The sequence below is a fragment of the Vidua chalybeata genome, chromosome 4, assembly GCF_026979565.1.
Source record: "Vidua chalybeata isolate OUT-0048 chromosome 4, bVidCha1 merged haplotype, whole genome shotgun sequence".
Classification (NCBI taxonomy): domain Eukaryota; kingdom Metazoa; phylum Chordata; class Aves; order Passeriformes; family Viduidae; genus Vidua; species Vidua chalybeata.
In genome coordinates, this window is record NC_071533.1 from 70,172,594 (window position 1) to 70,199,891 (window position 27,298).

General features: G+C 53.9%; 3 protein-coding genes and 1 long non-coding RNA gene across 10 annotated transcripts in view; 1 reads left to right on the plus strand and 3 right to left on the minus strand.

Annotated features, from left to right (window-relative positions):
- Nucleotides 1-133: 133 nt before the first annotated feature.
- UBOX5 (U-box domain containing 5) lies at nucleotides 134-17,271 on the minus strand. Of its 2 annotated transcripts, none has more exons than XM_053941905.1 (5): nucleotides 17,236-17,271; nucleotides 8,396-8,492; nucleotides 6,015-7,191; nucleotides 2,742-2,903; nucleotides 134-944 (listed from the first exon to the last, which is right to left on the minus strand). In XM_053941905.1, the coding sequence occupies exons 2-5, from the start codon at nucleotides 8,447-8,449 to the stop codon at nucleotides 730-732; spliced, it is 1,608 nt and encodes a 535-aa protein (XP_053797880.1). In that variant the 5' UTR covers nucleotides 8,450-8,492; nucleotides 17,236-17,271; the 3' UTR covers nucleotides 134-729. The 2 variants fall into 2 exon arrangements, with proteins under 2 accessions (XP_053797880.1, XP_053797881.1); XM_053941906.1 differs by lacking the exon at nucleotides 17,236-17,271 and adding an exon at nucleotides 16,154-16,225.
- FASTKD5 (FAST kinase domains 5) lies at nucleotides 10,506-17,271 on the minus strand. Of its 5 annotated transcripts, none has more exons than XM_053941893.1 (2): nucleotides 17,236-17,271; nucleotides 10,506-13,705 (listed from the first exon to the last, which is right to left on the minus strand). In XM_053941893.1, exon 2 carries the CDS (start codon nucleotides 13,110-13,112, stop codon nucleotides 10,710-10,712), a length of 2,403 nt encoding a protein of 800 aa, XP_053797868.1. In that variant the 5' UTR covers nucleotides 13,113-13,705; nucleotides 17,236-17,271; the 3' UTR covers nucleotides 10,506-10,709. The 5 variants fall into 5 exon arrangements, with proteins under 5 accessions (XP_053797868.1, XP_053797867.1, XP_053797864.1 ...); XM_053941892.1 differs by having other exon boundaries at nucleotides 10,506-13,151; nucleotides 17,236-17,265; XM_053941889.1 differs by lacking the exon at nucleotides 17,236-17,271 and adding an exon at nucleotides 16,154-16,288 and having other exon boundaries at nucleotides 10,506-13,151.
- Nucleotides 17,272-17,480: 209 nt separating this feature from the next.
- Nucleotides 17,481-18,530, plus strand: LOC128787626 (uncharacterized). The gene is made up of 2 exons (XR_008430755.1): nucleotides 17,481-18,300; nucleotides 18,445-18,530. It is a non-coding gene; the product is annotated as an uncharacterized LOC128787626 (long non-coding RNA).
- Nucleotides 18,531-18,939: 409 nt separating this feature from the next.
- The window catches only part of LZTS3 (leucine zipper tumor suppressor family member 3), a 47,123-nt gene continuing 38,764 nt past the window's right edge, over nucleotides 18,940-27,298 (minus strand). For both annotated transcript variants that reach the window (XM_053941898.1, XM_053941899.1), the window contains exon 4: nucleotides 18,940-27,270. In XM_053941898.1, coding sequence (XP_053797873.1) covers nucleotides 26,560-27,270 — 711 coding nt within the window. In that variant the 3' untranslated portion in view covers nucleotides 18,940-26,559. The remainder of the gene's footprint in view (nucleotides 27,271-27,298) is intronic.

Consider the following 27,298-nt stretch of genomic DNA (forward strand, 5'->3'; position numbering starts at 1 on the left):
TGGTCTGCAGCTCCTCCGTGTTGGTTTGGCTTTTTCCAGCCTGTTTATTTCCTCCTCTGCCAAGAGATTCACTCCATGACATCATTAAACCTCAGGATGAGACCAATTAGGAGGCAGAGAGAGAGAGAGAACCTGACTTTAAACATTTTATTAAGGCTTAAATGTCTATCAGCCAGCCAGGAGCTGGGCTGGTCACACGACATCAACCGAGAGGGTGGGATGGGATGGCTTTTCTACAAGAGTCTGGATGGGCAGGGTGAGATCACTGCCAGCTCCTCACACCTCAAGCACGGCCTCTCACTGCTGATTCCAGGACGGGAGATGCTCCCAGCAGGGAGGGGAGGGCGAGGTGGGCAAGGGGAGGAAGTCAGAGGGGGTTTTGTGTGTGCTGTCACTCACAGGGACTTTACCTGCTCCACAGCCGGGTGGCTGCTGGTCAAACGTGGCGTGAACTCGCAGGGGAAGCTGAGCTGGTCCGAAAGGCACCTGTGCTAAACCTCTGAGCCCCGGGGCAGTGGTGGAGACCAGTCCTGGATAAACACATATTCCTTGATAAAGAAGCTATGGCTTTTGTTATCCTCGGGCTCTCACCCCCCGCCCCCCCACTCCTCTGTAAGCACAAGACCGAGTCCTCTCCCCTCTCCGGCTCTCCCGGCGGCTCCTCGGCGGCTCCGTGTGGACACGGGGCACAGCAGCAGCTCCTTCTCGTCCTCCCGGCGGCCCCGGGGCTCAGAAGTGAACCCTCCTGACGTCGTGCGTGGCCGCCGCCCTCTTGCAGCTCCCGCAGTGAATGGGGGAGGCCGGAGCCTTCTGGCGCTCGGCCAGGCAGGGCCGGCACACCAGGTGCCCGCAGGGGAGCTGGTACACGGGCTCTGCCTTGAAGTAGCAGGAGAAGGATTTGCCACAGGAAGCACATCCCTGGGTCTGGCCGCTCCTGCCGTACTCTGCAAATCCAGAACGACAGAATCAGCAGGTTGGAAAAAAACTTGGGGAGATTACTGAGTGAACCAACGCCACGGTGTCCAGGCTTTGCTGGTGATTCCACCACCTCCCTGGGCAGCCCCTTCCAGTGTCTGGTCCCTCCTCATGTCCAGCCTGAACCTCCCCTGGCACAGCTTGAGAGTACAAAACAAAGGCAGAGGAGAAGTGGATTAGGCAGGGAGTGAGAAGCCCAGGCTGGGCCACCCCTTCTGTGCCAGTCCTGCCCACAGCCCGAGGTCCTGCAGACTCAGGGCACAGCTGTGACTCAGGACTGTGCCAGGAAAGGGAATGGTGCAGCTTCCAGGGCAGGGTGTGCTCAGAAAGGGATGGATCACATCAGCACTTGCACCATCAGGCTTTTAATTGAGGACAGATGACTGTAAAAAAGGGCTTTTCACTTTTACTGGCACTAAATCATCCTCCCGGCCCCGCTCTTCCGCAGCCATTCCCAGGTGGAACCGCCGAGGTGTCACTTTGCATTCCTGTCACACACGACCCATCGAGGGCTACTCAGCTCTCAAACAGCAGCAATTTTAGAGGGGACAGGAAAAAGCTGAAGAGCTGAATGTCACTGCGGAACAGCAAAAGCTGTTTGGGGAGGGGGAGAGAGGGAAGAACAGACAGATGGATGGACAGACAGACAGAGCCCTTTCCAGGGTCCCTCTGAAGCCCCTTCTCAGCCATGGGCAGGCAGAGCCTCACCCAGGGGAAGAGAAGCCATGGCATGTGGAGGGACATCTGAAGGTTCAGTGCTTCCCTGCACCCCGAAGGAATAATTTTGGGAATGCATACACAGCTGGATGAGTGGCTGGGCAGCAGGTGGGAGGGCACAGTGGCCTGGATTATGCACACTCAGTCCTGATGGGATTCTGGGCACACACAAGGCTGGCTGGCCTGGGACGTTGGTGCTGTGACCTGTTCCTGCTAAGGGCTGGATGTCACACGGTATTTCAAAGAATCATGGAATGGTTTGGGTTGGAAGGGATCACAAAGCCCATCCCATTCCACCCTCCTGCCATGGGCAGGGACACCTCCCACTACCCCAGGCTGCTCCAAGCCCTGTCCAACCTGGCCTTGGGCACTTCCAGGGATCCAGGGGCAGCCACAGCTTCTCTGGGCACCCTGTGCCAGGGCCTGCCCACCCTCACAGGAAAGAATTCCTTCCCAATATCCAATCTCACCCTACTCTTTTAGTTTACAAACATTCCCCCTTGTCCAGTCTGTATAAAAAGTGACTCTCCCTCTTTCTTTTTCCAAGGCCCTTTTAATTTCAAGCACTGGAAGGCTGCAGTATTTGCTGGATTTACACCTCTCCTGCAGCACCTCACACCAGACTCATTCTCCACCCACGTGGCAGCTCCCCAGCTTGCTCCACGCAGCTCACAGGCAGCACTGAACCTCTCAGCCCAAACTGCAGAGCTCTGAGAACAGTCTGAACTGAGCTGGGGCAGGCTGAGCACTGTGTCCATCCCAGATCATCCCTGGGCAGCACAGACAGCCAAAAACCATGGGAAAATCACAGGACTGGTGCCACAGCCTGCTCTGACCCTGGGCATGGACAACATCCCACACTTTGAGGGGGTTCTGCCTCAGTGGGAGAATAAACCAGCAAAACTGCTGAGAGAGAGGCAAGGATTGTGAAGTAAAGCTTGCTGGGAGACAAGGTAATATTTTTATATGGAATATATAATATCTGAACAAGGCTCCCTGTTAACCCAGCCCCAGCTCCCAAAGGTGCTCCAGAGGTGCCTGTTGCTCACCAAGGACTGTGCCCACGCTCCAGGAACTGCTGCAGCCTCCCTCTCCTGGAGCCTGCTGCTGGCTCTTCATCAGCTTGGCCGTGAAGGAGGGCATGGAGCTGAGAGCCGAGGTCAGGGCAGTGTCCAAGCTCTCCGACAGCTTCTGCTCGTGGGACACCAGCTCTGCAAAGGGAAACAGAGAGCAGGTCTGCAAAGGGAAACAGAGAGCAGGTCTGCAAAGGGAAAGAGAAACCAAGTCTGCAAAGGGAAACACAAGGACCAGGTCTGCAAAGGGAAACACAAGGACCAGGTCTGCAAAGGGAAACAGAGAGCAGGTCTGCAAAGGGAAAGAGAAACCAGGTCTGCAAAGGGAAAGAGAAACCAGGTCTGCAAAGGGAAACAGAGAGCAGGTCTGCAAAGGGAAAGGGAAACCAGGTCTGCAAAAGGAAAGAGAAACCAGGTCTGCAAAGGGAAACAGAGAGCAGGTCTGCAAAGGGAAAGAGAAACCAGGTCTGCAAAGGGAAACAGAGAGCAGGTCTGCAAAGGGAAACAGAGAGCAGGTCTGCAAAGGGAAACAGAGAGCAGGTCTGCAAAGGGAAAGAGAAACCAGGTCTGCAAAGGGAAACAGAGACCAGGTCTGCAAAGGGAAAGAGAAACCAGGTCTGCAAAGGGAAACAGAGACCAGGTCTGCAAAGGGAAAGAGAAACCAGGTCTGCAAAGGGAAACAGAGACCAGGTCTGCAAAGGGAAAGAGAGACCAGGTCTGCAAAGGGAAACACAAGGACCAGGTCTGCAAAGGGAAACAGAGAGCAGGTCTGCAAAGGGAAAGAGAAACCAGGTCTGCAAAGGGAAACAGAGAGCAGGTCTGCAAAGGGAAACACAAGGACAGATCTGGAAAGGGAAACACAAGGACCAGCTCTGCAAAGGGAAACAGAAACCAGCTCTGCAAAGGGAACCACAAGGAATAGCTCTGCAAAGGGAACCACAAGGACCAGGTTTGCAAAGGGAAACAAACACCAGGTCTGCAAAGGGAAACAAACACCAGGTATGCAAAGACAAGAAAAAGATGGAGAAGCAGATGCTGGGAAGAAGAATCTGTGATTCAAACACTGTCTTGGCTCTGAACTTCGGAGGATTTTAGGAGCCCTGCCACTTGCTTTGTTGAGAGGTGTTTTTTATCCCACCAAGGGGCTGGGATTTGGGGTGCAGTGCCTCGTCTCCTTTGGGTCCTAGAACTGGAATGCCCTATGGATTACCACCATTCATGGGGTGTCCCAGAGCCAACTTACACAGGACCAGAATCATTTAGGTTAGAAAAGTCCTCCAAGATCATCGAGTCCAATGCCACTGCCAAGGCCACCACTAAATCATGTCCCCAGGTGCCACACCCACATGGCTTTTAAATACCTTCAGGATGGGCAGCACGTGCCAGGGCTGGAGAACCCTTTCCATGAAGGAATTTTCCCTAATACCACCTTAAACCTCTCCTGGCACACCCTGAGGCCATTTCCTCTTGTTCCCTGGGAACAGAGCCTGACCTGCACCCTCCCTTCATGGAGCTGTAGAAGTCTGCAGGACTGAAAAAGGGCCAAACTCCAAATAACCCAGGAGGGTGTTTTTCCCTTAAATCCCAGGCACTCTCTCAGCCAGCACCCGAGGATCCCAGCCCAGTGCTCCCAGCCTTGCTCCATGCAGCTCACAGAGAACATTTAAACCATTAATAAAATCTGTGGGACTTGTTTTTCCCTCTCTGTCCCAGTTCTGAGCCACAGGGCAGGGCTGGACCCTCCCTGCAGGGCTGCCCTGTGCAGCACCGACGGCGCTAATTAAGACGAAGCATTAAGAGAATGTTGTCTGCATCACTAATTCTGTTAAATCCATCTCCCAGAGGAAGAGCTCACAATTGGTGCTGCACATTTCCTCCACCAATCAAGGCTGATGATCCAGTGAAGCATGGGCTCCGTGGGCTGAGCACTCTGCTTTTATTTATGTATGGACACGGCTGCCCCGGGAGCTCCAGGACCCACAGGGCAGCTCCTGCTCCTGTGGGGCTGGGGCACATCCTGGTGGGAGCTGTCACACACCTCCACAGCCAAAATAACCAACAATTCCTCCTAAAACAGGGAGTGAGCTCTAGGCTGAGGGATCAGAGCAGAAATGTGCAGTCTGACTTCTCCCTACTCTTCCTGGTACCGCCCGACATCAATTATTTTCAAGTGAAGAATTTCTTTAAAATCAAAGAGCCACCTAAGCTTTGTCCTAAAAACGTTTTTGGGCAGATTGAGAGAAGGGTGAAGGCAGTGACAGGTCCCAGCAGCTCTGGGCTTACCTGCCCAGAGAGCCAGTCACGAAATACCCCCACACCTGGATTTACACCCTTTGTCCCCAGGGGCCACATCCACACAGCTTTTAAATCCCTCCAGGGATGGGAACTCCACCACTGCCCCGGGCAGCTGTGTCAGGACTGGACAACCCTTTCTGTGAAAGAATTGCTCCCAATATCCAACCTAACTCTCCCCTGGTGCAACCCTTGCTCCCTCCTGTCCCTGTTCCCTGGGAGCAGAGCCCGACCCCCACCTGGCTCCACCCTCCTGTCAGGGAGTTGGTGACAACAACAAGGTGCCACCTGAGCCTCCTTGTCCTCAGATTTGCAGGACATTTTGCATTCCCAGCAGTGCTGCTGCCACACCACTGAGAAAAGGATGGATGAAGGGAAACCGGTGCCCACTCCCTTCCCCTGCAGCCACAAGTCACATTTTTTGTCTCATTTAGCCTCTACCAGGTTTTTTGGTCTGACCACCTGCAAATTCTGTGCAAGTCTCTCCCAGGCTGAGCTGTCCCTCCTCCCTGCAATTCCCTTGCTGTGGTTTGTTCTGTGTCCCATTCCTGCTTTCCTTCCCACCTCCCTCCTCACGATGAGCCAGGACTCCCCCTGCCATCACCACTGCACCACCAGGCATTTCTTTTCCTGTTTTTGCAGGACACAATAAATCCCCCTGGATAAAGAAACTTCAGACCAGGACGGTGAGAAAGATACTGTCTCCACATGGAAGGGAGAGAAAGGAAATCCAAACTAAAAGGGGAACAGGGTGACCTGAGCAAACGAGGGCTGTGAAACACTGAACAAGGAACATGGGGAGGTGGATGAAATGACCCAGCTCCACCAGCCAAACACAGCCTGGAAGCTTTCTAGAGGTGTGATGGGAACTTGCACTGGATTTGCCCTGATTTGAAATCCCAGCCTGGGGCTGTCCCAACACTCAAGGAACAGAGGTGACCTGGGGAGCCACCATACCTGTGGAACAGTCCATCTGGATCAAGTGGGAGTCACTGTCAGCTTTCATTTTTTTAGCACTGTTCTCTGAGGTAGCCGTGACAAGTAAGTTTGTAGCAGAAAAATAGGGTGGCTGCAGGGAGCCCTGATCCATGCAGTCCATTTTCCTTTTCAGAGAAGACATGGTGATGGAGGAGGGCACCAGGCTCTCCGAGGCGTGAGCCCTGCCCAGCAGGTTGGTGCCAGGGATGCTGTGCTGCAGCAGGAAGTGGTCTATTCTGGCCTTGAGGGTGGGGTGAGGTAGGGGCTGCGAGTGCTGGCTGAAGGCCACGCCCGTGAAGGGATCGCTGGGAACCCGGCCCCAAGACGCCTCGCTCCGGTTGCATTTCTCCAGGGTGGTCTGGTCAATCACCTTCCCAGAGGGCAGCAGCATGGGTAAAGTCATGATCTCCAGAGTGATGGGGTCCAGGAATTCTTCAGGGATGTCTTGGACGACATCCACCAGCTTGTGCAGGGTCTGCTGCTCGCCGGCACCGAAGGGCGCGCAGTCGCTCTCCATCGGCGTCCAGAGCTCCGGCTTGAGGCTGCCGACGTCCTGGGCCAGGAACTGGGAGGCCACCTGGAAGACGCCCTCGATCACCTCCTGTGGGCAGGACTTGGCAGGTTGTCCCCACACCTCCAACCTCTTGATGCTGGGCAGGCCCCCCCCGGCCACGTGGGTGATGCAGATTTTTAGGTGGGACACGTTGCTGAGCGAGGCCGGCCCTTTGTTCCAGAGATCTTGGGACACCGAGCCGGGGTAGGAGAAGACATTTTCCATCTGATGGAAGGGAGGCCTCGGCTTGAAGCCTCTGTGGCCGAAAGTCACTTTGCTCTGATTTTTTAAGACAGCTTTGCCCACCAGGGTGAAGGTGTCCTTGTCCGACACAGGCTGCCCGGCCAGACCTGAGCACTGCCCCTCAGGGCTCTGCCAAGAGGTTTTGTTGCATGAGGTAGAGGTGTAAACTTCCAGCCCGGAGAAGGTCTGGTAGCCCCCAGAGGAGATGTCGACGTTGATCCTGCAGATCTCGATGTTGAAGGGGAAGGAGATGGTGACGTGCACCGGGGGTTTGATGAAGTACTCGCTGCGGAAGCCGCGGTTCCTCCTGGCGAGGTCCTCGGAGATCAGGTTCTCCACCTCGTAGCCATCGGCAGAGATCTGCGTGCCAGCACAAAAACCGGGTTCAGTTTGGAGCAAGGAAACCCAAGGAAGCCAATTTCACAAGCACTTCCAGAGATTCTCAGGATGACATCAAGCAGGAGCCAAGGCTGAGGTTTACGTGCGGCTCAGGCCAGGCAGGAGATCCTTGCTGTAAGGCAGAGCAGACCCACTCCCACCCTCCTCCATCCCCTCTTCCTGCACCCTCTGTCACCACGGGCAGACCTGACTTAACTGCTGGAAGAGTGGAAAATTAGGGATAATTCGTGATTCTGGCTGGGTCAGTGAAATAAGTCAAGGAGGAGGGGGTGGCTGGGAGCAGAGGATGAGTGTGGGGGAGATGGGAGTCTCCTCTTTCAGTCTCCCTTTTCTTTGTGCCTACTTACCCACGTGGAAATGCACTTGGAGTCACAGTTACAAGGTCCCAGAGGATCTCTGGATGTTAATCAGCCTCTGGGAGCCACCTCACCCATCCCTGAGGGAGATCCATCAAACCAGGCTGGGTCTGGTTTGGAACATCCAATCCCACCCTCTGCTCTGCTCCTGGGCAGCCTGGTTCAATCCATTCCCTTTCCTGGAAGCACCAGGCCCTGAGAAATCTGCAGCACTTGCTGAATGGACAAATAGAAACGAGGAAAATCTATTTATTCCACCTGTTTAATATGGTCTTGATCACACCAAACCTCTGTGGCATGGCTGGGTCTCTCCACAACAAATTCCCGCACTGCTGCTTTTGCAGCACAGTATTCACAAAGCCAAGGTTGTCCTGAATTTTGGGGTGAGTTGGTGTGGAAACTTACAACTAAAAACCAGATTTGAATGAAAACTGAGTTTCTTAAGGAGATTCTGATGCGCTGAGTGAAACCAGGAATACTTGGAAAGTTATCATTTCACAAGTTCACATTAATTGATAATTTCACATTATCAAGAGCTGTGAGTTCCAATGGGCAGAGGGAAAGCTGGAATATTGCAGGGAAAAAGGGATCTCAAGTCAAAGAACTTATACCTGGAAGCACATAATGCTGTCTGGTTATGAGATCCTGCAAAATCAGGGCTTTTCCCTCCAGTATTTAGTGTGTGCCACATCACAGCAGTGGTGCTGATTATCCCAGAGGAGCAGTGAACAAGCTCCCCCCGCCCAGGATAATTCCATCTAATCCCTCCATCCCTCCCACTCCCCAAAACCCCCTCATCACTATTTTACCTTGTTGCAGTGAATTCTTGGCTTGAACTGTGGGAGACAGACGTTTATTACCATCTTGGCAGCTGGAGAGAGGTCACTTGCTGAGCATCAGAGTCAGCTTGGAAAAAAAAAATTAAAAATAAAGGAGGTAAATATCCATGAGCAGTGAAAGGATCTTGTGTTTTGGGTGAGTTACAGGCTTGGGTTTCCTAAAATGCAGCTCAGATCTGAGTCCAGGAGGAGAAGCCAATATAAACCCAAATGAATGTGGTGGAGAGATGAGATTAACAGAAAAAAAATCACATCAATATTAATTAGTGAACCTGTGGAGAAAAAGCAAAAAGAAAGGGGTGTTTTTTTTAACTAAAACCATCTGTGAACAGACCAGCAATTAGATGTGAAGGTTTATCAAAGATGCAGGAGCTCTGGAGGTGCAGAAAAGCACCAGCACAGCACAGGAGGCTGTCACAGTGAGTGAAGATTAACCACAAATATTAATAATTGGTGTAAAATAATTCCAAGGGAGCAGAGGGCACGGAATAGCTCTGAGGGAGATGTCTGGGATCTGAACACCAAATTCTTCTGCCAGCATTCATTAAAGAAACTCAACTGAACACACCTTCTTTCCCATTGAAAAAAAAAAGTGACTGGAATTGGCTCAGATCCCTTTTAAGAATGAAATTATCTGTGAGGTGAGAGCTTTAACCTCATATTAACCCCAGCTTTAAAATGTCACTGCCCTGGGCAACCTTGCAAATCAGGGACTCGCTGCCTCCTTCAAGAACAAGCAGCTCTTTAATGATTTTCCACTGATCTGTTGGTTCAGCCCAAATGAAATTGGCCTTCCTGGGGCACGTTGGAAAGGCAGAGTTAATGAGCTCCCTGTGCTGCATCTGCAAGGAGAAAGGTGGAATTCAAGGCATAAATCCCACAGATAAAACCCAACCCAACCTGGAATTCACACCTGCAGAGAGCAGAGCTTGGTTACAATGCCTTGAAAATGAAGCAGGTGTGAAGCTTACAAGAGGAACAGCCAGGTGAGCAGCATTTCTATCCCAAAATTTGGTCTGGCAGCCATCAGGAGCAATTCCTGCTCCTCAAGGAGCAGGACAAGCACACACCAACTCTCCTCCAACATTACTTTCCTGGCTTGCTGAGTCTGAAAGGTTTCCAGAACTGGGCTGCCAGTGGAGACCTGTTTCAACTGGTCTGACTTTTGGCACTCACATCCTGTAGGAGACTGACAGTTCAGCTACAGGCTGTGCCTCAAAACTGCTCTTTTTGCCTCATTTTGAACCAAAAGTGGTAAATTCACTTGGCCCTCAGCACTGATGTTATGAAAAGTGGCAAACCAACTCTCCCTGCTCCCTTCTTTGGGAAAACTCAAGATTCTCCCCTGTTCTATCTCTCTTTTCTGGGCTGAAGACTTCTCCTGCAACATGAGGAGCTCTGTATGGGTATTTTACAGGATTTTCTACTGTTTGTGACCCTGAGAGACTTAGGTTAATTTTTCCAGTCTCAATACCTCACTAAGAAAATGGATTATTCTGCATTTCCAAGTCACTGCACTCCCTTCTGCTGAAAGACTCTGCTACAAATCTCATGGCTAAAGTTGAGTCACTGAGTTGCTTTTACCCATAGCTGGGTTTTTTTTTTTTTTCCCCTCTCTCTTCAGTGTGTGCCTTCCCTAAGGTGAACAAAGATCTTTGGCCTGAGGCAGTGAAACAGAGATGTGAAAAAAATCCTCAGTGGCTTTGGACAAGGAATTTTAAACCAGACTGTCTGGAGTTTGTCACCACAACCCTTCCTGGTGTCCTGTGTGGGACTATGGAGCTGCTGCCATATGGAATGTGCATGGTGGACACCAAATAAAGTCCTTGGAGCATGAAATCAATGTCCTGAGGTGAGAGCACCCTAACCCTCAGTCCCACCCAGTATCCACGTTCCATTCCAAAGGAGAAACCCAGGCTGTGCCAGCCCCATGGGGATGGAAACATGAGGAAACAGCTGTGTGTGCTCCTGGCACCCAGCTCAGCCTCATGACTAAATATCCTCTGTTCCTGCTCTCACAGAGGCACCAAACCCAACCACTCTCGTTTAGGGTGGAAAAAGAAGCAATCACAGTGAAAAATGAATCATTAGGAGGTTTTATTTGTGGTGGAAGCATTGGAAGCTCCAGGTACAAAAGGAGAGCACGGGAAGTACAGATATCACCAGAGCAGAAATGACCACACAGAGCACCTGCCAACAACCGAGCCAACACCCAGAGACCATTTTAGCCAGTACACAGCCACAGAGATGCACTGGGGAGGCTCTGGGCAAGCCCTTGCCCCCACTAGCCAGCCCTGGTGAGCAGTGCTGGGCAGAACACTTTGTAGTGGAGGTAGCTGAGCTTCTCGGAGCGCGTGCGCTTGAGCAGAGGGAACCATTCCCAGAAGGGAATCTCCACCACCACGTAGCCCAGCAGCCGCAGCTGCCGCCGCTTCAGGCAGTGCAGCCCCAGCAGCCGCCTGGAGCTGTAGCAGAAGTGGTTCCTGTTGGACACCTGCAGCGCCAGCCTCACTTGCCCAGGCTGCCAGAGCCCTGGTTTAGGCTCAGCCTGTGATGTGGCACCTGCAGAAAGGGCTCCACCCAAGCACGGTGTGCCTGTTGTGTCCCCTCTCTCCTGTCTGGGAATCCTGGCTTCATTTCCCACTTCTGTGGGACTCTGGCTATCAGCTCTCCCCTGTATGAGCTGAGACATTAAATCATCTGTCAGACTAACTCCCACGTCTTTCAGCTTCCGGGCTGTCACAGGGTCCTTGAAGTTGAAAGGGATGGGACGTCCATCCGCGGCCAAACGCACCTCCAGGTCGCTGGACCTGGTGTGGGGCAGGATCATGTGGTTCTTCACATACTCAGGGCCTCCCAACATGCTCTCCAGGAGGGACGTGGCTTCCACGATTTCAGGCCTGACGTAGATTTCCCGCTCTGCAAAGCCTGAGACCATCTCAGTGAACTCCTGACAAAGCTGAGGTGTGAGGCGGCTGCCTCGGTAGGTCGGGCACTCGATTTCCACGCTCTTACCAAGGGTGAACAGGTCCTTGTTGAGCTCGTATTTGCTACCTCTGGTTTTCTGGACAAACTCCTCCCTCAAAGCCAAGTCTATCAGCTCCTCTGGGAAGCGTTTGACAAATGCCAGGCCAAGCAGAGCAGTAAGGAGATGCTCTGGAAACTTGCTAAACTCATGGAGTTTTGCATGCAATTGCTTTATCAGGCTGGAGTAAAACTCCTCCTCGTTGGGAGGTTCATAGTCCAGGCACCCAAACGACCACAGGAATTTGGCAGCATCCTTGCTCCGGCAGTAGGACACCTTGGAAGGCAACGAGGTGGCTACAGCAGCCAAGACATCCTCGTCAAAGAAGTGCAGGGATGAATAGGTAAGAGTGATGTGCATGATGCCCTGGATGTTTGTTGCAGGAATCCGAGCAGGAATCACCCTCCCGAGCTCCCTCATGAGGGGCAGGTGGTCCATGCGGGTGTAGCGCAGCATCTTGAGCACGTTCACCAAGGCGTAGGTGCTCATGTCCTCCATCTGCAGGGACACCCTGTCTGCAATCCTCCTCATGACGTGCTCAGAAATCCCACTGAGGGACTTGAAGAGCCCCAAGCAGATGGCACCCAGCTCCTCCAAGGTGAAGGCGTCCATGTGCTTCAGGATCGTGCTCTCCACCTTCTGCACCAAGTCCGCGGGCGACCTCCGGCCTTCCCCGATGATGTAAAGGAGCTGCACAAACTGGGGCAAGGTGAGGTCCTTCCAGTGCAGGTTGGCATAGCTGAACAGAATGCCCAGGTAGGAGGGCACGCTGCGGTCCAGGCAGCGCCAGCAATCCGCCACCAGCAGCAGCTGCTCCAGGCCCATGTCCCACGCCCGCCGGCAGAACTCGGCCTCGCACGCGTTGAGCAGGGGGTGGGAGGCTGGCACGGCCAAAGGGACACAAGCCTTTAAAATCTGGATGAGATCTGGGGTGCTGAACAACCTGATGGCTGTGACAGCACAGTGGCACAGGGCACTGAACCTGGGATCGGACACCAGCGCTGCGCGTCGCTCCGCCGGCAGACGGCTCAGCTTGAGGAAATAATCCGTGAGAATTCCCGGGCTGCCCTCACACCCGGCCACACTCTGTAAAATCGAGTCCCCTTCCTCTGCAGGGAGGGTCTGTGCTGGCTCAGCACTGTCACAGGTGAGAGGTCTGTACTCAGGCCTCCCCTTCTGGAACGTGCGGGGATCCTCCTTGGAGTTGTGCACTTCCCGTTTTTCCTTCTCTGCTTCCTCCTTGTCCAGCGAGGCCAGGACGGTCTGCTCCAGGAGCGTGCTGGACTTGGGCTTGGGCAGGGCATTCCTGACAGGCGCCAAAGCTCGGGAAGAGGCAGTGGGGAATGTCTGCAGAGCCTGCGCGGTGCCAGGGCCGGTGAACGTGTCACCGAGGGCCTGGCTGCCATCCCTATCCACGTGCTGCTGGGAGCCAGCCCTGCCTTTGGCATAGGCAGCTGGATTATACAACACTCTGTAGTCCTGTGGCTTCAGCAGCTGGATTGTAGCCCCTGACTGGGTCCCAGTCTTGGCTGCTCCTGGCTTATCTCGCTTTTCCTTCTTGCTTTTGCTGCTTCCACGCTCGGCCTTGCGCTTGGCTGTGGTCGAAAACGCTGTCACCCTGCTCAGCCTGGGCAATCTTCGGCACATTAGCACCGTAGCCATGGATCTCAACTTAGTGGGGCTCAGAACTGCTTCCAGGTACTGAAAAAAGGGCAGACGGAGAGTGAGTGGCCTCCACCTCACAGTTTTAATCAATCCTTTAGCTACCCAAAGGGAGGCGGTGCCGGTGCCTCCCCTGGCCAGGGCAGCTGGGTCCCTGCAAAGCCACTATGGAATGTCACCTCATGCAAAGGCAGCTCAGGACGAGCACCCAGGTGACCTGGGCTTGGAGCAGAAGGCAGCCAGGCATGACCTGCTAGTCAGCAGACACGAGAAACCTGGCACAGACTAGGAGAGTTAAGAAAAAAAAGTCACTGTTTTTTCATTTTTAAGAGACCCGAGCTGCTTTTCTTTCATTCTGAACAATGAAAACGTGTTTTTGCAGAAGAGCTGCAGCTTCAAGAGGCTTTAAGTGTTCAGACAGAGCATTCTGCTGCTTTGGTCATCGTGGTCTGAGTCACTGACCACCACCTGAGAAGTTGTCCAAATATCCAGGGTGCCACACTGCCCTTTGCACCTGGAGACAGGATGTGGAGCAAAGTCTCCACAGAACCAGTGCAGAGAGTGAAAACTGGCCCAGAACCTGCAGATGGAGGCTGGAGGAACGAAGAAATGTGAGGGAAGAGCAGGGGAGAAATAACACAAATCATTACGTGATGCTACATCCCAGGCTGAGAACCAGGGGGAACAGAGCTTTAAGCTTCAGATTTGAGAGCATTTCCCAGAGTTTTAGGGTACAGGAGGCTTAAAAATGGCTGGTGCCTTCCTAACTCCTGCCTGAAGCTGCTACAGCTCGGAGGGTGAGGATGAGAAATCCGTAGGAGTCCAGCTGGGTGCTGCCAGCCTGCACTGCCTGCCAAAGCAGCCCTGTTTATCATGATTCAGATGCTGATTAAAAAAAAAAAAAAAAAAAAAAAGCGCCAGGTGTCAGATTTTTCTCTCAAATCCTTATCCCACCCAAATATCCATCACACAGGTGTTATCCACTTCCTCAAAACCCCTCAGTACCACAGGGAGCTGGGCAATCAGGAAAGCCAAAGCCTGGCAGATATGCTGCCACTGCAAAACACGGGGAAATAAATCCTCAGGGATTTATTTCACACCCCTGGGAGTTCTGCTTGGATCCACGGCTTCCTGATCAGGGATGGAGCAAGATGTGGGATCAGTGCAGGCAAACTCAGTTTTGCAGCAGCAAAATGGGCACTTTGGGGCAGAAGAGGTGGGTTTGGGGTGTGTGAGCAGCACAGTGGGATGGGGGCTCTGGTTGAGCAAAAACTGTCTTTTTTTTGGCAAGTAAGAATCTCCACACCCCCCATGATCCAAGGACACCTTCCACTATCCCAGGTTTCTCCAAGCCCTGCTCAACTTGGCCTTGGACACTTCCAGGGATGGGACATCCACTGCTTCTCTGGGCAGCCCGTGCCACTGAAGCAGATGAGGACATCTTGCATCCTCTGCTCCATGGGCAGAGCTTGGAGGCAGCAAACACCAGGCAAGAGGGAGGAGAAGCTGCTGGAGCAGAAACCACCCCAGCAGAGAGGTGAAAAAAACCAACTGGGCTGGGGACCAAGAGGCTCTGGGGGGGCTGGGGGGAAGGAAAGGCAAACTGAAATGTGGATTTGTGGGGAGAGCCATGCAAGGAGAAGGATACAAGAGAGGCCACTGTGTTTTTAGCATGGTCAGTGTGAGCTGCTCAACAGCCCACTGGGCACCTTATCTGTACCTCCAAACACCCTGAGGCAGCCCCAGGAGCAGATCAGGCTCTGTCCCACAGACCCCAGGCTGTTCCAAGGCCGTGACTGCCCCATCCCAGCATGAGAAGTCAAATCGTGCCAGGCAGGAGAGAATCTGCCCCTTCCTGCCTGTCTGAGGAGCAGGGAATGGAAAAGCCTCAGAAGCCAGAGAGGAAAACTCGAGCCAAGAGCTGGATTTCAAAGCTCTCCTGTTCAGCTCAAAGGGATGTTTGATAAAGTGATCATTCCTGGCTCTACTGCCTGTGGTGTCCAGCCCGAAGTGGCTGCAGGTGACAGATGCTGGAGGCAGGGGACAAGGCTCAGAGCGCACCTGGGGGAAGGAGAAATCCCCTCCAACATCTCCTCCTCCAGCACCTCACAGAGCTTGGACCATTAGAGGGGCTGGATCAAGCTCCAAAAATCATCTTGAGCAAGAGGAGGTTTCCCCAGGCGAGCTTTTCCCAGAGATTTCCTTGTCTGACTCGACTTTTGAGCGTCTTTATCTATTTTTCTGCTAACAAACCCCAGGTTATTTATACAAACCAACTCCTCCCTGCTGTGAAAGGTGACACTCCCCAGGAAATCCAGCCCTGCTGCTCCCAGAGCCCCTTCCATCAACAACAGCCCCACTTCAAAGCCAGGGAATCAAAGGCCTGGTGAAGGCTCCGAAGGCGAGCGCCGCGTGCTGCTAAGAATATCCTCCAGGGATTGACTGTGGAGCTGTGACACATTTGGGAATCCAGGCAGTGGAGAGATTGCTTCTCTCCTCCTTTGCTCCAAATCCAGCCAAAATGAGAAGAGCACGCACAGCTGAGCCAGGCTGGGATGGGACAAGACAGTTCCAAGCACCCTCGAGGGCAACGGGGCTGCTCCAAGTGATTTTTCCATGATGTCACCCACCCCTCGCCCAAATCTTTGTGATCTTTCCAGTTTCCAGCCCATTTCTCTTCCAGCTTCACCCACACCTTCCCTGGATTTGCCTCTTTTCACCTTGAGCAATCGACTTTCCTTTCCCCTTTCCTTTCTCCTTTCCTTTTTCCTTCCCTTTTTCCTCTTCTTTTTCCTTTCATTTTCTTTCCCTTCTCTTCTTCCTTTCCTTTTCTTTTTTCTTTTCCTTTCTTTTTCCTTTACATTTCCCTTTCATTTTTCCTTTCCATTTCCCTTTCATTTTTCCTTTCCTTTCCTTTTTCCCTTTCATTTTTCCTTTCCTTTCCTCTTTCCTTTTTCATTTCCTTTCCTTTTTCCCTTTCCTTTCCTTTCCTCCCACTTTCCTCCCACTTCACATCCCAGCACAGCCCAGCTCCTTCCCACCTCTGGGCAGGTCTCTCCAGAATTCAGGGAGTTTTGGAGCAGGCTGGGAATGCCCTCAGAGGAGCTGCTCAGGCATGGAAACGCCTCCGCTTCAGTGTCACAGCTGAGCATCACCAAACAGCTGGAAAAGAACATTCCCAGAGGAATGGCACCCAGCCCAGGGGCTCAGCCCTGTGCAAGGGGAGGTTGGTGCATCCCAAAAATGCTGTCAGGGGCTTTTGGAAAGCCCTGAGCCTGTGCTTCCAGCAAAGGGCAGAGGGGACCTCCTCGGGGTGTGAGGGGAATGAACAGGGGATGAATGCTGGGGGTAAAGCAACACAAACAGGGCTGTGATGTCAGGGCGCAAAATCGACACTTTTTTGGGTTGTTTGGGCTTTTTCCTTCTTTTCTGAGATCACAGAATGGTTTGGGTGGGAAGGGATTTAAAGATCATCTCACTGCACCCCCCCTGCCATGGACAGGGACACCTCCCACTGCCCCATCCAGCCTGGCCTTGGGCAATTCCAGGGATCCAGGGGCAGCCACAGCTGCTCTGAGCACCCAGTGCCAGGGCCTGCCCACCCTCACAGGGAAAAATTCCTTCCCAATATCCCATCCAACCCACCCTCTGGTAATGGGAAGCCATTCCCTGTGTCTTGTCCCTCCATCCCCAGTCCCTCTCCAGCTCTCCTGGAGCCCCTTTAGGCCATGGAAGGGGCTCTGAGCTCTCCCTGGGGCCTTCTCCTCCGCAGGTGAGCACCCCCAGCTCTCCCAGCCCTTGGAGCAGAGGGGCTCCAGCCCTCGGAGCATTTCCGTGCAATTCCCTTCTCCCGGGGCAGCGCTGGAAGCCCCGGTGCCGCTGCTCACCCCTGTGGCCGCAGCTACAGCCACACAAGGCACAAACACCAACACACACACACACACACACACACACACACACACACACACACACGCGTGTGGAGCGATGCAGCCCAGGGCAGAACGGGGGCGGCCCCGCCGGCTGAGGGGGTGGCTGGGGCAGGGGGCGGAGGACGGGGAGAAGGGAAAGGGACGGGGAACGGGGATGGAAGGGGGCACGGGGATGGGAAGGGGCCGGGACTCACCGGGGCCGCTCCGCCGCCGCCGCCGCCGCCGCCGCCGCCGCCTCCTCCTCCTCCTGCCTCCTTCGCCTCCTCCCGCCGCTTCCGGTCGCGCGGCGGTGACGCCACTTCCGGCTCCCGGCGCGCGCGGCCGGCGGGTGGCGCCAGCGGCGCGCGGCGCTCGCCCCCCCCCCAACCCGTCCGCACGGTCACGTGATAAGAGATCACGTGACGGGCGCGGGGTCACGTGGGCGCCGTGGGCGCCGCCATGGCGGTCCCGGGGGTGTCCCTGGGGCGTCGCGGCCGCCCCGAGCACCCGAGCCCTGCGGCTGCCCCCGGATCCCTGGCAGTGCCCAAGGCCGGGCTGGACGCGGCTTGGAGCGCCCTGGGACAGTGGGAGCTGTCCCTGGCCGCGGCAGGGGGTGGATCGATGGCCCTTGAGGCCCCTTCCAAGGCAGAGCGTCCCGTGGCTCTGTGAGGCTGCGGCTGCGGAAACGCGCTGGGTGCCTGCGCGCCCAGGGATGTCCTTGCTTTGTCCCCAGGGAGGCACCAGCCCCCTCGCTGCGGTGGGTTGGGGTCGTGAGTGGGGTGTGTGGGGGAGGCTCGTGTCACTGCAGCTGTCCCAGGAGAGCGGGGGGATTCAGCTGCCCCTGGAGCTGGGGAGGTCAGGCCTGAGCCCCTGCCCCAGCAGGGCCACCCACAGCCCCCTTGGCCAGGGCTGTGGCCGCACAGATTTTGAGTTTTTCCAACAACCACGGCTCCACTGTTGCCAGAGATCTTTCTCCTGTCCGCTGCAGCGCTGGCAAACGATTTAAATATTGCCTTGAGCCTCACTGGGCACTTGTGTCCCTTCCTGATATTTCCACCAGGTTTGCTTCTTGTCCAGCTCTCCCTTCAGGTCACCCGGCAAGGGAGGAAATGGCATTTTCAGGGGCCTGGAGGGGAGCCACGCCGGCTGATGGCACCTCAGGGAAGGAACTCAAGGAATCCCTGGCTCAACCTCTGTCACCAGAGGGCAGGAGACCTCTCCCATAAAGCTGCCAGTCGGGAAAAGTGCTGGAATTGCTGGCTTTTTAAAGAAAAAACGACGTTTATCTCTTGCTTGTAGTGACGCTGACAGAGTAGGGTGGGATTGATTTGAGTAAAAACCCGCGGGAGGTTTTGGATGTGGTGTTTCCTCCCTGCCATCGGGAAAGGAGCTGGAATTGCTGTGTTTTTATAGCAAAAAAAGAGACATGTATCTCTTGCACCTGCGGGAGGTTTTGGATGTGGTGTTTCCTCCCTGGCATCGGGAAAAGGGCTGGAATTGCTGGGTTTTTTAAGGAAAAAAAAAGACATTTATCTCTTGCACCTGCGGGAGGTTTTGGACGTGGTGTTTCCTCCCTGCTTACGAGGGAAGGTGGACGGACCTCGGCCTGGGGGCTGCATCCAAATCCTCACTGCCAGCATCTGGGATCCAACACGAGTTTGATGCATTCTGAGCGTGTTCCGCTCCTTCAGCCACCTGAAGGGGAAATCAGGGAAGCCCCAGAGATGCTCCAGCGGGGGATGTGCTCTTTCCAAGCCAGGGCTTGGCACGGGAGGCAAGGGGAAGGGGAATTGCCTTCCCACCACTGCAGCTGGACCGGAACGTGCTGCTTCACCCAAGGTGGGGCTTTCCCCCCACCAGCTCCCCAAAATCCCCCTGGTTCTCCCCCCTTCTCCCAGCTGTGACAAACCACGCAGTCCTGTTTTTAAAACGGGGCCTTTCTCCATTTTATTTTGCCCAATAAAAATCCTTCACAGTCAGGTCGAGAGAGAGGAGAGTTGGAGATACGTATACATATAGATCTGCGTGTCTATTTATATATATACATACCTCTGTACAGATATATTTATATATTCACCGTAGAAAATGGCAAAGGCGGTAGCTCTTCACATCTGGAGAACCCAATGGGAACAGACAACAGGCCAGCAGGGAATTGGGAAGTGTGGTGGAGTTTCAACAAGAACCTCTGAAACAGATACACCTTTGCTGTACAAAAACCCCAGAATGGTGCATGTTGCCTCTTTTTTTTTTTTCAATTTTTTTTTTTTTAATTTTTTCTCTTTTTTTTTTTTTTTTTTTTGTTCATCCTTTTGTCTTTAAACACACTTAACCAGAGGCAAAGTCAAGACAACAGTGTTTGGAAGTGACCAAGTGGACAGGAGAGACACCCGACTTTATGGAGTTTTTTTTTTAAATATTTTTATTTATTTTTTTAAGTATATATATATATTTATATATATATAATTTTTTAAGATTTTTGTTTTAGAATTTTTTTTTAGATTTTTAAAGATTTTTTTTAAAGTTTTTTTTTTAGATTTTTTTATTAGATTTTTTTTTTTTAGATTTTTATTAGACTTTTTTTTAGGGTTTTTTTTTTAGGTTTTTTTTAAGAGTTTTTTTTTTTTTTTTGCAAAGTCTCATTTAAACGCAGTTCGGAGAACCAGCAACAGTCGACGCAGAGACAGAACAGTAACAGAGTCGAGTTCAGAACACTTCTGGTTTGAATTCACAGTCAGAGCAGAGAGAGAGAGAGAGAGAGGAAAAAAAGAGGAAGAGAGAGAGACACCGAGGCGTCAGGAAACGAGAGGGAAGAAAGCACGAGGCTGGGGTTGAATTTACACTCGGAGAGGTCCGGAATGGGACGAGGGGCGTCACGCAGGAGGTGCTGCAGAGGGGCACGGCCTGGCGCCAGCGCAGCTCCTGTTATTGCTGGTGAAGTGGGACAGCAGCCTCGCCCAACCCGCCCTCCTCCCCGCGGGGAGCTGGGCTTTGGGGGGACACCGACGGATCTGCTGGGCGACGGACGGCTCAGCCACCTGCATCGGTTTGGGGCGAGGAAGACCCTCCCCGGTGTGGTGCCCGGAGCGGGGCAAAGGCCAGCGCGGCTCCTCTGGGCTCACAGCGATTTCCAGGTCCTGGAGAGTGCAAACGAAGACACCTTGGAGGAGCCGCGGCCTCGGGCTGGGCTCTGCGGGGACACGGCTGCCTGGGAAGGGACTGCATAGACACATCAGCCGGGTGTGCAGCATTGGGCGGTGCCGGGACGCTCCTGCGCCGCTGCTGGAGCTCTGCCCACACGTGTTCTGCTCCTTTCAGTCGCGGGAAAGGGGTGAAGGGGGCCTTCTCCTCCCAGCCTGGCGCTCAGGAATGGCAGAGCCACAGCGGCCCACTGGTTGCCACCGAGCGTGACTCCGTGAGCTCAGACACCCCGGCGGCTCCCACGTGGAGAAGAGCTGCTGCAGGGACCCAGTGGCAGCCATGGGATGGGCACCAGGAGGGCGTGGGTGACACCTCCTGGGTGTCCAGGCTGGTGGCCTGCTGGATGGGGGAAGCTTTGGGCTCTCCGGATAAACGGGGCCACCAAGCTCAGACCGCTGTGGTTGTTTAGAGCCAGACGGGAGCTTGCATCCCTTTCCGGAGGAGTTGAGGCCAGGGCTGGAGCTGTGAAGGTATTCACGGGAATGTTGGCTTGCCTGCAGGTGTCAGAGTTGGGAGGAGTCCCTTTGAAATCTCCCTGGAAAAACCTATTGCTTTGGGACAGAAAGCAGAGACTTCCTGCCGGAGAAAACAGATTTGTGAAAGAGCTGTGGAGACACAGCGTGGTCCAGACTCCAGACCTGGCATGATCCCCGTCACTGGGAGAACCAGGGAGGAGGATTACCCTGAAAATACAGGAGCTTGGTGCTGATGGCAGTTGGGACATCCTGTTGGGAAGCCAACATCTGCAAACAGCTGGATGTGATCCCAACCCCTTGATACACTGCAGGGTCCTGCGTGCCCCTAAGGACCTCACAGACCCCTCAGACTCCTGTTTTTTCCGGAGGGTGGAAGGACCAGGGAGCTCCAGAGCTGGTGGTGATGGTGTGGAACCCCGTGCAAAGATCCCACAGGATTACAGGCCATGGGAATGTCCCTCAGCAGGAAGCCAGATTGTCCTTGGAGGTAAAGCAGGGCTGATGGAGCTGCCGTGGGGATGTCAGAGAGGAGAGAATCAGTGTTCTGGAAAGCTCCTGGCAGCAGGGTTGGGATAACCCATTCTCAGTGGGGGCTGTAGCTCCAGCTTGTCCAGATGTACTTGGGAGAGCACTGGGAGAGGCACTGACTGCTCCAGTGGCATGGGGATGGTCTAAAAGGAGGCAGGAGAGCCTGGAGAGCTGGAGCAGAGGAGCAGCAGGGCACATGGACAGATCTTTAGCAAGGGGATTAGGTAAACAGTAACTTATGTAAAGGGGTTTCGAGGCTTAAACTGAAGGTTTGGGTTATGAGTTGGGCTCTCTCCTATCCCAGGGATGGAGTGGAGAAGAGAATGGCTGGGGAGCAGAGGCACAGTTGAGAGGCATCTGCCCAAGGCCCAGACCTACCTGAACACTCACTTTCAGGAGCACAGATCTCCCACTGGCCTCCTGCCAGGTCCAGGAGCCTTCATGGAGCAAAGGCAGGTGGAGATGCCTTCAACACCCCAAGCAAGAGAAGTGAAGAACACGCTGCCTTCACCTTGGAATTTGGTTCCTTGGTAAGGAGGGTGCTGAGGATGCCCTGGGGTGAGCTGTGGAGAGGACACCAAGGGGGCAGCCAGCAAGACCACCAGCTCTCAGGGTGCCCATTTTCCTGGACAATTCCCACGGAGCCAGAACAATTGACTGGACTCTTTAGTGGTGTCTGCTGCTAACCTAGAGGAGACCTATTGCTCTGAGATGAGAGGCATGAAGTTGCCTGAAGACAAGAGGATGCATGGCTTGGCGTGCATCCTCTCTTCTCCTCAAGAGGAAAGGGAATGGCATCCATCCCAACTCCTAGGAACAGCCCCATGTCCATATTCTCCACGGGAGATGGGTGGAGCTAATTGGTGTGGCTGTGGAGGATACTGGTGTCACCAACTGGCGACGATCACCTCACCCAGGAACTCCTTTCTATCCTGTCCTGTTTTGCACAGGAAAGGCCCTTATGGACCTGTAAACATTCCCGGGTGGGACACGAGGAAATCATGTGCTCTGCCAGCTCTCATTCCCCTTTTCCAGCCCACAGCAGCCTCGTGTCTCTGCAGGAAAGCCGGGACACAGCTCCAAGCATGCATCCCAGTGCTCTGTGGAGATCTTTGGTCATGTTCTCGTGAGCTCGCTGCCTTGAGCTCGCTATAAAGTGCCACTGCAAGGGGCAGGAGGGGAGCAGGACAGTCCTTTCCATGGGCAGAGCTCAGAGGGACACTCTGGGAACCACTGTCTGCACGGAGTCTGGGTGTGACACCAGACGGGCAGAGGGGGACTTCACCCTTAACCAGGGGGCTGTTGCAAACCTGGCTCAGGGTGACAGCAAGCATCAAAGCAGAACAGAGTGACAGCAGGCTGAGCTAATCCCGAGTGGATTGCTTTCCTGGGAGGTGCTGAAGGCCAGATTCCCAGTGCAGCCAGGCCCAGGCTGGGGTGCTGAGCACCCTGCGTGCAGCGCTCAGCCCCCCTCGCCAACAGAGAAGCCACAGAGCCTTCTTGTCTCTGTTTAATCATCAACATACAGAGCTGGGCTCTTATTTACATCCAAATACACTTCCCTCTGTACAACAGCGTAAGAGCAACAATTCCATTCCCCTCTGGAGCGTGGAAACCCGGAGGTGAGTGACCACCACCAGTGACAGCAGGATTGGGGCCACCAGCTGCCAGCAGACAGTGGCAGGAGCTAAGTGGGGCTGTGTGAGGCACAACAACGTGCCCTGGTTGTGGTGTTCACCCTGGGGTGAGAGGGGTGTGCTGGAATCAGCCCAGCTGGGTTGCTGGGACGGTAATAGCAGCCTTGGAGTGGTGGTGGAGCAAAGCAGCCTCGCTCACTGCAGAGTAAGACCTTCCCTGGCACCAGGACAGCCTGCTGAGCCCACATCCCTATGGATGGAAGCAACTGGAGCTGATCAGTGTCCTCTGTTTGCCGTGTGGATGTGCCTGGAGCATGACTGGGCGCTGTACATGGGGGTTGTGTGACACCAGAGCTGCTCCAGGACCGCCACCACTGACCTGGCTCTCCCAAAAATCTTGGCTCGCATTGTCCAGCTGCACGTGTTGGGTATCCCAGAGCACCTCTAATGCTTGTAGACCCCGTGTGTGGGTAACTGAGCTGAGACCCTCACGGCCACAGCTTGTGTTGGTGGCCAGTGGCAAGTTAGGGAGGATTTTGGGGGCAGGACTTGGAGAATGACACAAGAGCCAGGATGTCATGCTGAATTCCACTAGCTCCAAGGTGGAGGAGACAGCTGGGGGATGGTCAAGCCCAAACTCTGGGTGGAATTGCATGGGACAAAACAATTCATCAGCCCTGCCTGAGCCTCCAAGAGACAGGCTGCCAGCCTCCTTGGCCATTCCCAGGATATGTCACCCAAACGCCAGCCTGGCACCCCTTGGCTGTCCTAATCCAGGGCTAAGACCCCAGAGCCTCAACGAAGCTTTTGATGAGAGATTTCATCAACTTGTGAAAGTGTAAAAGATCTGGAAGGAGCCAGGTGAGCTCCACCTGGGCACAAACAAGAGGAATCCAGGTGTCTCACCATCATTTTGCTCCATCTCTGCTGAGCAAAGGGCTGGCACAGGGGAGAGGACTTGATGGGGAGGAGCACATCCAGTTGTGGGGAGGAATCCTGAAGCACAGGAATCTTTTGTGGCTCCCAAAACCATCTGTATTTTCTGTCACCATAGCAGGGGTGGGGTGGTTTCTGCAGGACAGCTGGGGGTGCTGCTTGGGGGATCCTGGGAGAATCCCGAGAGAGAGAAAACCAGCAGCAGAGTGTGTTAATGGGTGTCTGCAAGGCTCTGTCATCCAGAGAATGTCCACAGTCGAGGTCTCTCAGATCTGGCTTGAAGCTCTGGGTTGATGTGATGCAGTGAGGAAGGTGGAGGGAGTGGGCCTTTCCTCCTCCAAGGTGTACAGACACCAAACACCCGCTTTGGGAAGGAGGACAACGTGGGCTTGTCCGATGTGAAACGAAAGCTGAGCTGGTGCAAGACACCAGATCTCCGACCCTGACACTGTGGGATGTTTGACTCTGCCTGGAAGGCCTGGAGTATGACATGGAGGAAGCTCTAGGATTTGCCTGGCCAGGTGCATGTGAATGTCTCCCTGGGCATGGCAGAGTCTGCAGCTGTGTGGCACTGGCAGGCAGCTGCACTCCTTCCTTGCTGGGGTGCACAGGCTGATGTCCAAGAGTGCTGGAGCATCTTCAGGATTTGCAGTAGGGCTCTTCCCCACACCCATCAGAAGTCAGACCTGACCTAATCCCCCTTTTATGGCTGATCCAGGGAAAGGGGCTTGGCCTGAGCTTCCCTGGTGTTTTCCATCAGTTGTCTTCCTCCAGCTCCAAAGACATTGGCAGAACTGGTGGGAAAAGACAGGAACTGTCAGCTGGGATCTTGAAATGCCCTGGTCTTGGCACTTTTCCATTTTCAATGGCTCCAGGGATCTCTGGCAGTCACCACCAGCTCCTGGCCAGTGGCACTGTCCGATGGTGGAACTAACTGCAGTCTCCACTCTGCTCAGTCTGGAGCTCATCACAACAATGTTTGTTCTCAAACTGAAGGTCACACCTGGACATGAACAGGAGAGCTCTGGGGAGGCAGAACCTGGAAAATGTGCGGCTTCAGGGCTTTTGTTTGGAAGGTCTTCAGCCCCTCAATGCCTCCAGGTTCTTCCTTGGTATGCACATGAAATTTAATCTGGCCAAATTTGCTCTGGAGTCACCTCACAGACATTTCAAGACATCCCAGTGCTAATTCTAACTTTTCTCTTCTAGCTGCTCCCCAGGCCAAAGAGCCAAAATCCCCACTCCTATTGATCCTTTGGCCAGCGCAAACTCCACTTTGCAACGTTTTTCTTCTCTTTATTGTGACTCGTGGTAAAAAATTGTCCGTGACAGGAAGAACCGAGCTCACCTTTCCCACATTTTCAAGCAGAATGCCAGGTTTTGCTGCCTCGGTGACTGTGCACGTAGGATTTGGTTTATTATATCTGCCAGGGCATAAGCACTTGCGTGATCTTAAGCATTTTCCCCTCTTACGACTTCTTTCATGCTCAGAGTTAGTAGCTGAGTATTTTCTTGGGCTAGGCCTGCGAGTTATTATCTCCATCCCTGGGGTGTGGGATGCCCCATGGGATGGCTGCGGGTGCTGTTTGGAATGGCAGTACTGAAGGCTGGCCGTTGCAGTCCAGCTGTGATGCTGCCGTGCCGCCCCTGCGACTCCTGAGTGAGGCTTGAGTGCTGTTTTTTAAGCAGACCCTGGACCAAGAGAGTGCACCAAGGTGTCACTCGTCTGGGGACAGGGTGGCACAATTGCCCACTTTCGGGGCAGATTGCTAAAGCTTCAGTTTGCATAAACATCCCATGGGTTTGGAGGCTTCCCCAAACCTCGATTCCATTGACTTTGGGAAGTAAGAGGGCTGTTGGGAAGGGAAACTAGCTCGGATTTCCAAGCTTTTTTCTTGCTGTAGCAAGCTTGGGTATAGAGTAAGAGTAAGGGGACCAAGGCAGAGGTGGGAGGGTATTTCTGCTCCCAGAGTTGGTCACAACCTGGGAGAGGACTGCAGGAGGAAACCACAAGGAAGTGAAAACGCAGCATATGTTAAGCTCTGCTGACCTCCAGAGAGGCTCCTGCTGGGACATCATTCCTTGTTGGCTTTTGTTACCAGGACAGGCTCATCCTGCTCCTCAAGGATGTCCTAACCTCTTGCAACCAGGGCAAGAGGGAGTCGTCTGGTAGAGATATGTCTGGTTTCACTGAAATCAGTGGCCAAGCTCGCACTGACTTCACTAAGACCACCGTCTAGACAGGATACTTGATGCAGAGCACTCATCATCTCAAGAGCTTTGCTCCATTAGCCAATGTGGCTAAAAACGTCCTGGGAAAAAAAAAACAAACAAAAAACAAACCCAAAAAACAACAAACCTGCCACTTTGAACTGTTTTGCTGCACGTAAATGCTTGGAAAACCAAAGAAACTGAATACAACCCTCTAAAACAACCAACTGAAGAAGGGTGAATTGTAGGAGAGGAGGTGGCAGCCTCTAGTGAACTAACAGTCAGGGCAGATTACAAAAGAGCCAATTGACCCTCACCAGCTGTACTAGGAAAAAACCCAGACGAGATGTCGCATTATCGATAGCAAACCAACGCACATCCGCAGTTATTTCACCTACAGAGCACAGAAGTGGAGAGTAAGGGTGATGGAGCCTGGTGGGAGCACGCCCACACCGCTCCGACGGGAGCGCATTTTCCTTCGGAAGATCACTGGCTTGAGTAGGTAGTACATGCACAGCAATAAAATATTCCGTTGTGTTGCCTTGGTCCCCCCTCAGATCTCGGTGGACTCTATCCGCTCGAGTCTGGAGGGAGTCCACGTCTTCTTCTCCTCGGTGTGCGGGGGACTGGTGGCCTTCGTGTTCATCTCGTTGACCTTGTGCTCCAGGAGCTGGTTCTTCTGGTACATCTCCACGTAGTTCAGCTGCAGCTGCTTCTGGTACTTGATGACTTTCTCCTTCTCCTCCTGCCACGTGCGCCGCTCCTCCTCGAAGTCCATCACCTGCTGCTCCCGCTGCTGCCGCTCCAGCTTCAGCTCTGTCTGGAGCCGCTCCACCTCCCTCCGCAGGGTGTTCACGCTGTCCTCGCTCTGCCGCTGCATCTTGGCCTCGTCGCTCTCGCAGGCCAGCGGGTCCCGCAGCTTCTCCCCCAGGTCCCCGCCAAAAGACCCCGCAGGTCCCATGCTGGCAAGTGTCCGCTTCAGGCCGGAGACCTCCAGCTCACAGTGGTTCAGTTTTTCCCTCAGCACCTGGACCTCGCTCATCTTCCTCTGCAGCTCGCCCTCGCAGATCTCCAGGTTGACACTCTTGGAGCTGTAGGAGTCCTTCAGGGTGAGGATCTGCTCCTCTTTCTCCCGGAGGAAGTTCTTACCTTCCTTGAGCTGCGACCGCAGTCCCACGATCTCATTGAGCTTCTGGGAGACGTCGGCTTGGGAGTCCTTCAGCTGCTGCTTGAGCAGGGAGATCTCACCTGCCTTCTGGCACACCTGTGGGGAGAGCACTCGTGAGGCTGGT

Bases quoted from the DNA above. Each gene is read 5' to 3' on its own strand.
- FASTKD5 (XM_053941889.1), bottom strand. From the start codon at position 16,288: ATGTTCTTTTCCAGCTGTTTGGTGATGCTCAGCTGTGACACTGAAGCG. The intron at 13,152-16,153 runs GTGGGAAGGAGC...CCCTTTTTTCAG, and splicing joins CTGGAGAGACCTGCCCAGAG to TACCTGGAAGCAGTTCTGAG.
- UBOX5 (XM_053941905.1), bottom strand. From the start codon at position 8,449: ATGGTAATAAACGTCTGTCTCCCACAGTTCAAGCCAAGAATTCACTGC. The intron at 7,192-8,395 runs GTAAAATAGTGA...GCTGGCACGCAG, and splicing joins CAAGAATTCACTGCAACAAG to ATCTCTGCCGATGGCTACGA. The intron at 2,904-6,014 runs GTATGGTGGCTC...TTCCCTTTGCAG, and splicing joins CCAGATGGACTGTTCCACAG to AGCTGGTGTCCCACGAGCAG.